We start from the raw sequence: 12,510 nt of genomic DNA, 5'->3' as shown, positions 1-12,510 counted from the left end.
CTAGACGGAGCAGCAGGGTACTGACATGACAGTAAACTAGACGGAGCAGCAGGGTACTGACATGACAGTAAACTAGACGGAGCAGCAGGGTACTGACATGACAGTATCCTAGATGGAGCAGCAGGGTACTGACATGACAGTATACTAGACGGAGCAGCAGGGTACTGACATGACAGTAAACTAGACGGAGCAGCAGGGTACTGACATGACAGTAAACTAGACGGAGCAGCAGGGTACTGACATGACAGTATCCTAGACGGAGCAGCAGGGAACTGACATAAAAGGGTACTGACATGACAGTATCCTAGACGGAGCAGCAGGGTACTGACATGACAGTATCCTAGACGGAGCAGCAGGGTACTGACATGACAGTATACTAGACGGAGCAGCAGGGTACTGACATGACAGTATACTAGACGGAGCAGCAGGGTACTGACATGACAGTATCCTAGACGGAGCAGCAGGGTACTGACATGACAGTATACTAGACGGAGCAGCAGGGAACTGACATGACAGTATACTAGACGGAGCAGCAGGGTACTGACATGACAGTATACTAGACGGAGCAGCAGGGTACTGACATGACAGTATACTAGACGGAGCAGCAGGGTATTGACATGACAGTATACTAGACGGAGCAGCAGGGTATTGACATGACAGTATACTAGACGGAGCAGCAGGGTACTGACATGACAGTATACTAGACGGAGCAGCAGGGTACTGACATGACAGTATCCTAGATGGAGCAGCAGGGTATTAACATGACAGTATACTAGACGGAGCAGCAGGGAACTGACATGACAGTATACTAGACGGAGCAGCAGGGTACTGACATGACAGTATCCTATATGGAGCAGCAGGGTATTGACATGACAGTATACTAGACGGAGCAGCAGGGTACTGACATGACAGTATACTAGACGGAGCAGCAGGGTATTGACATGACAGTATCCTAGACGGAGCAGCAGGGTACTGACATGACAGTATCCTAGATGGAGCAGCAGGGTACTGACATGACAGTATACTAGTCGGAGCAGCAGGGTACTGACATGACAGTATACTAGACGGAGCAGCAGGGTATTGACATGACAGTATACTAGACGGAGCAGCAGGGTATTGACATGACAGTATACTAGACGGAGCAGCAGGGTACTGACATGACAGTATACTAGACGGAGCAGCAGGGTACTGACATGACAGTATCCTAGATGGAGCAGCAGGGTATTGACATGACAGTAAACTAGACGGAGCAGCAGGGTACTGACATGACAGTATACTAGACTGAGCAGCAGGGTACTGACATGACAGTAAACTAGACGGAGCAGCAGGGTACTGACATGACAGTAAACTAGACGGAGCAGCAGGGTACTGACATGACAGTATCCTAGATGGAGCAGCAGGGTACTGACATGACAGTATACTAGACGGAGCAGCAGGGTACTGACATGACAGTAAACTAGACGGAGCAGCAGGGTACTGACATGACAGTAAACTAGACGGAGCAGCAGGGTACTGACATGACAGTATCCTAGACGGAGCAGCAGGGAACTGACATAAAAGGGTACTGACATGACAGTATCCTAGACGGAGCAGCAGGGTACTGACATGACAGTATACTAGACGGAGCAGCAGGGTACTGACATGACAGTATCCTAGACGGAGCAGCAGGGTACTGACATGACAGTATACTAGACGGAGCAGCAGGGTACTGACATGACAGTATACTAGACGGAGCAGCAGGGTACTGACATGACAGTATACTAGACGGAGCAGCAGGGTACTGACATGACAGTATCCTAGACGGAGCAGCAGGGTACTGACATGACAGTATACTAGACGGAGCAGCAGGGAACTGACATGACAGTATACTAGACGGAGCAGCAGGGTACTGACATGACAGTATACTAGACGGAGCAGCAGGGTACTGACATGACAGTATACTAGACGGAGCAGCAGGGTATTGACATGACAGTATACTAGACGGAGCAGCAGGGTATTGACATGACAGTATACTAGACGGAGCAGCAGGGTACTGACATGACAGTATACTAGACGGAGCAGCAGGGTACTGACATGACAGTATCCTAGATGGAGCAGCAGGGTATTGACATGACAGTATACTAGACGGAGCAGCAGGGAACTGACATGACAGTATACTAGACGGAACAGCAGGGTACTGACATGACAGTATACTAGACGGAGCAGCAGGGTACTGACATGACAGTATACTAGACGGAGCAGCAGGGTACTGACATGACAGTATACTAGACGGAGCAGCAGGGTATTGACATGACAGTATCCTAGATGGAGCAGCAGGGTACTGACATGACAGTATACTAGACGGAGCAGCAGGGTACTGACATGACAGTATCCTAGATGGAGCAGCAGGGTACTGACATGACAGTATCCTAGACGGAGCAGCAGGGTACTGACATGACAGTATACTAGACGGAGCAGCAGGGTACTGACATGACAGTATCCTAGATGGAGCAGCAGGGTACTGACATGACAGTATACTAGACGGAGCAGCAGGGTACTGACATGACAGTATACTAGTCGGAGCAGCAGGGTACTGACATGACAGTATACTAGACGGAGCAGCAGGGTACTGACATGACAGTATACTAGACGGAGCAGCAGGGTACTGACATGACAGTATACTAGACGGAGCTGCAGGGTACTGACATGACAGTATACTAGACGGAACAGCAGGGTATTGACATGACAGTATACTAGACGGAGCAGCAGGGTACTGACATGACAGTATCTTAGATGGAGCAGCAGGGTATTGACATGACAGTATACTAGACGGAGCAGCAGGGTCCTGTACTCACTTGAGGATGTTCTCCCAGATCTGGCTGTCGTAAAAGGCGTGGCTCCAGCCCATCTTGACGGTTCCCACGATGACGTTCTGTTTGAACACATCAGAACCCAGCTTCCTGTAGAGTTCCTCACAATCATCCAGAGGAATCTGGAACACCCCCAACATGAAGGCCAGGATGGCACCTGCGGGATAGGGGTTCATCGTGTTAAGATGCCACGTGCCAAACAGGACTTTCAGATTTATAAAAAAGTATTATCCTCCCCAAAGTCGTGATATCCAATTGGTAGTTACAGTCTTGTCCCATCGCTGCAACTCCCGTACAGAGGGAGAGGCTTAGGTTGAGAGCCATGCATCCTCCGAAACACGACCCCGCCAAGCCATACTGCCTCTTGACACACAGCTCGCTTAACCCGGAAGCCAGCCGAACCAACGTGTCAGAGGAAACACCATACAGCTGGCGACCGTGTCAGAGTACACGCGCCAGGCCCACCACAGGAGTCGCTAGGGTTTGCGCCAGGCCCAAACCCTCCCCTAACCCGGACGATGCTGGGACAATTGTGCGTCGCCTCATGGGTCTCCCGGTCGCAGCCGGTCTGTGATGACGCTTCAAGCGCTGCGCCACTCGGGAGGCCCTGACTTTTTGATTTTAAGACTGGACTGAAAAGTGCCTTTCATTAAACACAAGTGACTGGGTTCTCAGACATAAATTAAACCTAGTCTTGGCCTAAAAAGAATGCTCAATGGGTTATGTTCTCAGGACTAGGCCTGATCTGTGTCTGGGAAACCAGCCCTAGTAGTGTGGACCGATATCATGTTGTAGAAAATACAGGGAGCTTGGTGAAACAGCCTACCTGTGCTGACCCCACAGATGTAGTCAAACAGCTGGTAGATGGGTTTGCCTGTCAGTGTCTGCAGTTTGTGTAGGGTCTGCAGGGCTACCAGTCCCCTGGTCCCCCCTCCATCGATGGCCAGGATCCGTATACCCTGGCCCTTCACAGGGTCTGTGTATCCCACCAGGGCCAGGGCCTCTCTCACTGCAGCCTGGAGCCGGGGGTCTCTGGTCTGCCTCAGACGCAACAGGCACGGGATCACCCTCTCCTGAGGGGGGGGGGGGGGGGGGGGGGGTTCGCTACATGACTAAAATATGAATTTAAATACACCCACAGTATATCTACAAGGACTGAAGTTTCCATTGTCTACAAAAACAGCCCCACACCTTGACGGCCACGCCGCGTGTCTCAGGGTACTCCAGAAGATGCAGACTAAGCTCCTCCACACGGCTGGTGTGGACATTCATGTCTGTGGCTTTCTGGATGCCCTGCACCAAGGCTCTGGTCCTGTTGTCCATACTCACCCGGGCTATGATCTGGGATGGGAGGGCACAGAACATACCCAGGATCCTTTTTTAAAAATGTACATCAAAATGAGATATAAGGTAATCATTGTGTGTAATGTTTTCCCTCTGTCCTAGATCATTGAACATGAACTTCAAACTGACAGGGTAAGACACTTCAAACCGACAGGGGGTAAGACACTTCAAACCGACAGGGGGTAAGACACTTCAAACCGACAGGGGGTAAGACACTTCAAACCGACAGGGGGTAAGACACTTCAAACCGACAGGGGGTAAGACACTTCAAACCGACAGGGGGTAAGACACTTCAAACCGACAGGGGGTAAGACACTTCAAACCGACAGGGGGTAAGACACTTCAAACCGACAGGGGGTAAGACACTTCAAACCGACAGGGGGTAAGACACTTCAAACCGACAGGGGGTAAGACACTTCAAACCGACAGGGGGTAAGACACTTCAAACCGACAGGGGGTAAGACACTTCAAACCGACAGGGGGTAAGACACTTCAAACCGACAGGGGGTAAGACACTTCAAACCGACAGGGGGTAAGACACTTCAAACCGACAGGGGGTAAGACACTTCAAACCGACAGGGGGTAAGACACTTCAAACCGACAGGGGGTAAGACACTTCAAACCGACAGGGGGTAAGACACTTCAAACCGACAGGGGGTAAGACACTTCAAACCGACAGGGGGTAAGACACTTCAAACCGACAGGGGGTAAGACACTTCAAACCGACAGGGGGTAAGACACTTCAAACCGACAGGGGGTAAGACACTTCAAACCGACAGGGGGTAAGACACTTCAAACCGACAGGGGGTAAGACACTTTAAACCGACAGGGGGTAAGACACTTCAAACGGACAGGGTATTAAAAGTTCATTTTAATTAATTCACATGGCAGAGAATCATTCATTTATATGAATCAGTTTCAGTACCTTCTCTCTCTGGCTCAGCAGTAGTTTCTTGGCCCCCTCTTCAGCATTCTTCTTCTGCTCCTCAGTCTCCATCTTCTCTCCAGGCTTCCTCACAGCCTCCTCCGTGGTCTTCTCTTCAACTGCTGCTGTGACACTCTTGGGGTCAGCTCTGAACTTACTAGGTACCAAGGGTGCTATATAGCTGCCAAAGAATGCCTGAACATTGGGACGAGGGTCAGACAGATACTGCCCAAACCCACCTTTTTTAGAGGGTGTTAGGGTGGGGGTAGGGGTGGAGGTATAGGTGACTGGGTCAGAGGAAGTACTATCTGTGGCAGGGCTCTCTCGGGTGGGAACACCCGAGGTTGGGCTAACCTCCTCCAGGGGAGGAGTCGGTTGTGGGGTAGCTGCCTTGCCCTGGATAGCCTTGGTCTCAGCTGCCACAGGTACTGAAACGGGGATGTGGTCCCCGCTCTTAGTACTCTGATAGCGTAGACTGAGAGCAGGCTTGGAGGACGTGGATGCTTGAGCATTGTCATTTATATGGTGAGGCTTCTTGTCATCTCCTGTTGATAGACTACTACAACTCCCAAAGTAGTCGTTGACGTGTTGAGACAGGGTGCTGTATGTCTCGTCCATATTGGTGGACAGGGCCTCTGGTTGGAACAGCTGTAACGTCTGCTTGGCAATGGCTGACGAGGAGCTAGCGGTGGATATAGCCACTGATGCGGCGGAGTTAGCCACTGACGCAGCAAGGCTCTGTTTGGGCTTGACGTTGGCCATGAAGGGTTTCTCTAAACTTGAGGAGGAGCTAGCGGTGGATATAGCCACTGATGCGGCGGAGTTAGCCACTGACGCAGCGAGGCTCTGTTTGGGCTTGACGTTGGCCATGAATGGTTTCTCTAAAGGCTGAAGTGGCTGATTCTCCTTCCCCTCCTCTCCATTGTTCTGGTCCTGTCCTACTGTCTGATCCTGCTCTGGTGGCTTCATGTCTATTGCAGCAGCTGAAGGGTCACTAGCTGCCGGGGTTGGAGATGGAGTCAGAGGCTCCGCTTCGGCCAGTACCTTCTCTGCATGGGCAGCTGCGGCACTGGGCTTAAGGCGGGATATCTTGGAGAGGAGGTCGCTGCCGCTTACTGCTTTAGTAACAGTGTTGAGCGTGCTCCTGATCCGCGACATGCGTCAGCTCACACCAGAGACAGGAGAGAGTTAAAATGGTATGACTGGACTACAGCCTTGCTTGTGCCAGTGCTGATGTGGGAATAGGCCTTGATGGGTCATCTCCTTCGCTTGTGTGGTCTGTGTTCAGTTAGGACAACCTCTGGAGACTGGGTCAGTCAGGACAACCTCTGGAGACTGGGTCAGTCAGGACAACCTCTGGAGACTGGGTCAGTCAGGACAACCTCTGGAGACTGGGTCAGTCAGGACAACCTCTGGAGACTGGGTCAGTCCTCTTGGCTCTGGTCCAGCATAGGTCATCTAGGAATGAAGCTGCCTCCTAGAATATAAGAGAAAGAAAGCTAATGGATGTCAGAGGACTTTGTGCAAAGTCTAGCTAAATAAACATACCATTTAGCCTAAAGTAAAACCACAATGGAGCCCCTCATTAGAATGAACAAAGGTATTTGTCTCACACAAAAAATAGATAGGGTTTGAATGGCCAACCAGTGCTATCAAATCCCCGGATGTTCCTTCTGTTCCATGGTAGCCATGGAAACCCTTCAAAACAACAACATTCGTTTTCCAGTGTAGAAAACGAATGATATCTACGGGTTTCCAAATACTTTATCAAAGTAATTTTTGATATACGAAGAGAAACACTATGGACGAGAGGCCTTCATCAAACCTAAGCTTGAGAGCATCTGAAATCGTGAAAAATGTACTGGAGAACGCACGCGGTGCCCTCGGCCACCAGCAAGAGGTGGAAGACTCCACCGAATACGAGTTTAGAAACATCGAATGGATCACTTGCAAGGACTTTACAATTGAACTGGGGAAAGTGCGAATCGAGGAGTACATCCACACATGGGAGGTGCACACCAGCTGGCTTTTTAGCCTAGTATTCCTCGAGGAGACGGATCATGAGTTTCACAAACAGTACCACTACCGGGCACAATGGAGCATCCCCACCCGACGCACACCGATCCCCAAGGCGACTGCCAGTGTCTACTTTGTCATTGTGATTTCCAAGATCAAACCTCAGACTTTGCCCGTGGAGGTGTACTTTCTAGTGGAGTCGAACAGGCTGACACACAGGCCAGGGAAAACGAGGTTCAGGGAGAAGTGGTTGAAAGACGTCATCGAGAGCAAAACGTTGCTCCAGAATACTGTCGACTTTTAGCAATGTAAACATTGGAATGGACAGCTAACGTTTCTGTGGCGAATATTCATCTCTTATGAGACACCTAACGTTACCTAGCGAGTACATTTCCAGGCCAACGGGGAACACACGAGTCATTACATGGGCTTGTATCAATAAAGGGACCACTGCCTTCACTGTGAAGAGTTGGAAAAAAACATAGCTGGATATCAGCGAAGCTATGTGTTTTACAACAACTCGGTCGTTTTTTTGCTAACTAGCGATACAACACAGCAACTAGTACCTAACCTTAATTTATTTTACGCTGGGTTAGCTAACTGGCAAAGCAGCATCAGCTCGCTAATCATCATTGAGTTTACGACAGCCCATTTCAAAAGGTGTTTTGTAGATTATGATAAAAACCTAGACAAATGTAACATTTCATCCAAGGAAATTACCTGAATAGTCAGCGTTTTATTGACAGATCTGCTCGCTAAGGAAAACAGGAAATGTGTAACTATACAATAGATCACGTTACGGTGCTCTGCTTCTCGATTGGCTGTTTCATAGGCACGTCAACCGCTAGCCACCAACCACGAGAGGGCATGCATTGACTGCTCTGTAACACTAGAGGGCAGCATTTTATATGAGATAATCCTCCCTGTGTGAATCATTACGTTTCATTGTGGAACAGCTACAGTATTTAATTGAATTTAAATAGGAGAAAAATCATTCCGCATGACTCATTTGTATTACTTATGTTTGGCACAAATGTTTATTTCACCAATTAGAGTATGAACTAATGATTTGATCAAATCTAGATGGAGTGTGCATCCGATTGTAATCTACAACAGTCCAGCATCATGGAGAGCGACATAGCCACATACAGCCCACTACCGAAAGTAGCTAATGGTTTATCTATAACATTATTATTTCTGTTGTTAACCCAATCACAAGAGGAGGATTGTTCAATTGATAAAATACAATATGGGGCGGCAGGGCAGCCTAGTGGTTAGAGCGTTGGACTAGTAACCGGAAGGTTGCGAGTTCAAACCCCCGAGCTGGCAAGGTACAAGTTCTGCCCCTGAACAGGCAGTTAACCCACTGTTCCCGGACCGTCATTGAAAATAAGAATTTGTTCTTAACTGACTTGCCTGGTTAAATAAAGGTAAAATAAAAATAAATAAATATCAACATGTGATGCAAATTAAATATGGGTGATTTAGAGATTATTCACTGATCTTCCCATTGAGGATGTATCTATCTCTACTATGGATTGTTCCATGCACAGTCTCGTTCAACAACATGCAGTGTGAAATGTCAGCAAGGTGTGCAAATGAGCTCAGTGTCTCTTATCTTGATACAACATGGTTGGGAGGAACATTGACTTCAACAAAGGTAATTGGACAAGGTCCATTCAGGTCTCATAATGGGGTGCCCACGAATTCTCACAAACCTCAATGTAAAACCACTGTCTGGATGGGTCCCAAATGGAACCTGTGTCTGTTCCTGTTCCGATGTCTGTTCCTGTGCCTGTTCCTGTTCCTGTATCTGTTCCTGTGTCTGTGCCTGTTCCTGTGCCTGCTCTAAAGGTCCATAGAGTTCTCAATGTGTTTATTGGATTTCCACCCTTATTACATGACACAAACAGTAGCTACATCACCAGTAGTGTGTATAGACCAGTTGAATAAATGACTCTCTGGTACAGAGTGTAATAACATGGAGGAACACAGAAACAGCCCACAGAGGCACAGTGCTGTTGGAGGAGCACAGAAACAACCCACAGAGGCACAGTGCTGCTGGAGGAACACAAAAACAACCCACAGAGGCACAGTGCTGCTGGAGGAACACAGAAACAGCCCACAGAGGAACAGTGCTGCTGGAGGAGCACAGAAACAACCCACAGAGGCACAGTGCTGCTGGAGGAACACAGAAACAACACACAGAGGAACAGTGCAGCTGGAGGAGCACAGAAACAACCCACAGAGGCACAGTGCTGCTGGAGGAAACACAGAAACAACCCACAGAGGCACAGTGCTGCTGGAGGAGCACAGAAACAACCCACAGAGGCACAGTGCTGCTGGAGGAGCACAGAAACAACCCACATAGGCACAGTGCTGCTGGAGGAACACAGAAACAACCCACAGAGGCACAGTGCTGCTGGAGGAACACAGAAACAACCCACAGAGGAACAGTGCTGCTGGAGGAGCACAGAAACAACCCACCAAGGCACAGTGCTGCTGGAGGAACACAGAAACAACCCACAGAGGCACAGTGCTGCTGGAGGAGCACAGAAACAACCCACAGAGGCACAGTGCTGCTGGAGGAGCACAGAAACAGCCCACAGAGGAACAGTGCTGCTGGAGGAGCACAGAAACAACCCACCGAGGCACAGTGCTGCTGGAGGAAACACAGAAACAACCCACAGAGGCACAGTGCTGCTGGAGGAACACAGAAACAACCCACAGAGGCACAGTGCTGCTGGAGGAACACAGAAACAACCCACAGAGGCACAGTGCTGCTAGAGGAACACAAAAACAGCCCACAGAGGCACAGTGCTGCTGGAGGAACACAGAAACAACCCACAGAGGCACAGTGCTGCTGGAGGGTCACAGAAACAACCCACAGAGGCACAGTGCTGCTGGAGGAACACAGAAACAACCCACAGAGGCACAGTGCTGCTGGATATTCCTGTTGATCCTAGCTGCCAAAATTAAACACAATTACATTTTTGTGTTTGTGTATATATGGATGCATGGATGTTTTATAGCAAAAACCCTCCCACTTTGTTCCATTCAAACAGTAACAACAGTTTCAATAGAGGTAATCAAAAACATACAGTAGAAGCAAACCCATTATTATGTCATACGTCATTATTATGTCATACGTCATTATTATGTCATATGTCATCATTGTTCTGTCATCTATAGAATAAAAGTCTTCTCTGATTATACACTGTATCCAGATTCCTGTCACAGTGCTCTGAAGTGACTCAATAGTAAACGTTGAAATTTTGTTCCTTTCTATGAAGGGCAGCAGATAATTCCATATATTAGTGGCACAATCCAATTCAAGTTCCCCTTCCCTCTTAACCACGACAAGTCCCCATAGCAACCAGGTCTTGCACCGTGCTCCCGGGAACCGTATAGGTAAGGTTGATGATAGGGGTAAACAAGACACAGAGAGATGGTCAGATGTTTGGAACCGATAGATGATTCACACAGAGGCTGAGGATATAGAGAATCCCATGAGGTCATATAGAAGTCAATTACACTCATATGGCTTTATTGCATGACTGCAGATTCATTCTAAAGTCTATTGTACACAGTGAGCGATGCTCCGCAACCTAAAGATGAATCACACTGAGTGGGGATATTGGGAATCCCAGGGGATCATAGAAGACAGAATTGCAGTTATTGCTATGTGGTGTTACAGCGCCACTTCAGAATCATTTCAAAGTGGCCAGTGTAGCTCAGATCTACTGTATACTGTAGCTAGATACAGCTTTACAGCACCACTCCAGAATAATTTCAGTGTATCTCAGATCTATTGTATACTGTAGCTAGATACAGCTTTACAGCACCCCTCCAGAATCATTTCAGTGTATCTCAGATCTACTGTATACTGTAGCTAGATACAGCTTTACAGCACCCCTCCAGAATCATTTCAGTGTATCTCAGATCTACTGTATACTGTAGCTAGATACAGCTTTACAGCACCCCTCCAGAATCATTTCAGTGTATCTCAGATCTACTGTATACTGTAGCTAGATACAGCTTTACAGCACCACTCCAGAATCATTTCAGTGTAGCTCAGATCTACTGTATACTGTAGTTAGATACAGCTTTACAGCACCACTACAGATTCATTTCAGAGTGTATTTCAGTGTAGCTCAGATCTACTGTATACTGTAGCTAGATACAGCTTTACAGCACCACTACAGATTCATTTCAGAGTGTATTTCAGTGTAGCTCAGATCTACTGTATACTGTAGCTAGATACAGCTTTACTGTACCACTCCAGATTCATTTCAGAGTGTATTTCAGTGTAGCTCAGATCTACTGTATACTGTAGTTAGATACAGCTTTACAGCACCACTCCAGATTCATTTCAGAGTGTATTTCAGTGTAGCTAAGAGCCATTGGGGAACAACAACGATATATATATATATATATATATATATATATATATATATATATATATATATATATATATATATATATTTTAGGCATAGAGGACATGCTGTGTAAAAGTTGATGTGTGAAGACAGAAGACGCAGCAGTGGAAACGTGATAAACACTGGATGAATCATCTAAAAGGGTCTATTTCTGACCTGCTTTACGACAGCGAGCTTTAGAGCATCACTAATATATGCACATTACGTCTGTGTGTATGTTGCCCTGATCATACTGCTCCCTGTCACTGAGCATGACGGGTGGCATGATGGGTGGCATGATGGGTGGCATGGTGGGTGGCATGATTGGTGGCATGGTGGGTGGCCATGGTGGGCGGCATGGTGGGTGGCATGACGGGTGGCATGATGGGTGGCATGGTGGGTGGCATGGTGGGTGACATGATGGGTGGCATGGTGGGTGGCATGATGGGTGGCATGGTGGGTGGCATGATGGGTGGCATGGTGGGTGGCATGGTGGGTGGCATGACGGGTGGCATGGTGGGTGGCATGGTGGGTGGCATGACAGGTGGCATGATGGGTGGCATGATGGGTGGCATGGTGGGTGGCATGACGGGTGGCATGGTGGGTGGCATGACGGGTGGCATGGTGGGTGGCATGATGGGTGGCATGATGGGTGGCATGGCGTGTGGCATGGTGGGTGGCACGGCGGGTGGCATGGTGGGTGGCATGACGGTTGGCATGGTAGGTGGCATGATGGGTGGCATGATGGGTGGCAAATATGGGTGGCATGGCGGGTGGCATGGTGGGTGGCATTACTGGTGGCATAAATGATCGGCTATGGAAAGCCAACTGACATTTACTCCTGAGGTGCTGACCTGTTGCACCCTCTCACAACCATTGTCAAATAAAATAAAATAACATGTATTTGTCACATACACATGGTTAGCAGATGTTAATGGTCACATACACATGGTTAGCA

The 12,510-nt window shown here is 48.4% G+C and overlaps 2 protein-coding genes across 2 annotated transcripts in view; one reads left to right on the top strand and one right to left on the bottom strand.

Moving 5' to 3' along the window:
- Positions 1 to 7,953, bottom strand: part of LOC149972942 (calcium-independent phospholipase A2-gamma-like) — a 29,740-nt gene extending 21,787 nt beyond the window's left edge. The window contains exons 1-5 of the mRNA XM_090213456.1: positions 7,855 to 7,953; positions 5,119 to 6,595; positions 4,041 to 4,190; positions 3,676 to 3,922; positions 2,835 to 3,006 (exon numbers count right to left, since the gene is read on the bottom strand). Coding sequence (XP_090069582.1) covers positions 2,835 to 3,006; positions 3,676 to 3,922; positions 4,041 to 4,190; positions 5,119 to 6,276 — 1,727 coding nt within the window. The 5' untranslated portion in view covers positions 6,277 to 6,595; positions 7,855 to 7,953. The remainder of the gene's footprint in view (positions 1 to 2,834; positions 3,007 to 3,675; positions 3,923 to 4,040; positions 4,191 to 5,118; positions 6,596 to 7,854) is intronic.
- Positions 6,804 to 7,600, top strand: akap14 (A-kinase anchoring protein 14). Its single transcript, XM_021576869.3, has one exon. It carries the CDS (start codon positions 6,920 to 6,922, stop codon positions 7,436 to 7,438), a length of 519 nt encoding a protein of 172 aa, XP_021432544.2. The 5' UTR covers positions 6,804 to 6,919; the 3' UTR covers positions 7,439 to 7,600.
- Positions 7,954 to 12,510: the final 4,557 nt, after the last annotated feature.

This window comes from Oncorhynchus mykiss, chromosome 21 (assembly GCF_057628025.1).
Source record: "Oncorhynchus mykiss isolate SJ-2025 chromosome 21, ASM5762802v1, whole genome shotgun sequence".
In the NCBI taxonomy this organism is placed as follows: Eukaryota; Metazoa; Chordata; class Actinopteri; order Salmoniformes; family Salmonidae; genus Oncorhynchus; species Oncorhynchus mykiss.
Note: the sequence above shows the minus strand (reverse complement) of the source record. Positions and strands in the feature narration are given on the sequence as shown.

What these genes read in the sequence shown, in the direction of transcription:
- akap14 (XM_021576869.3), top strand. Translation starts at nt 6,920, where the DNA reads ATGGACGAGAGGCCTTCATCAAACCTAAGCTTGAGAGCATCTGAAATC.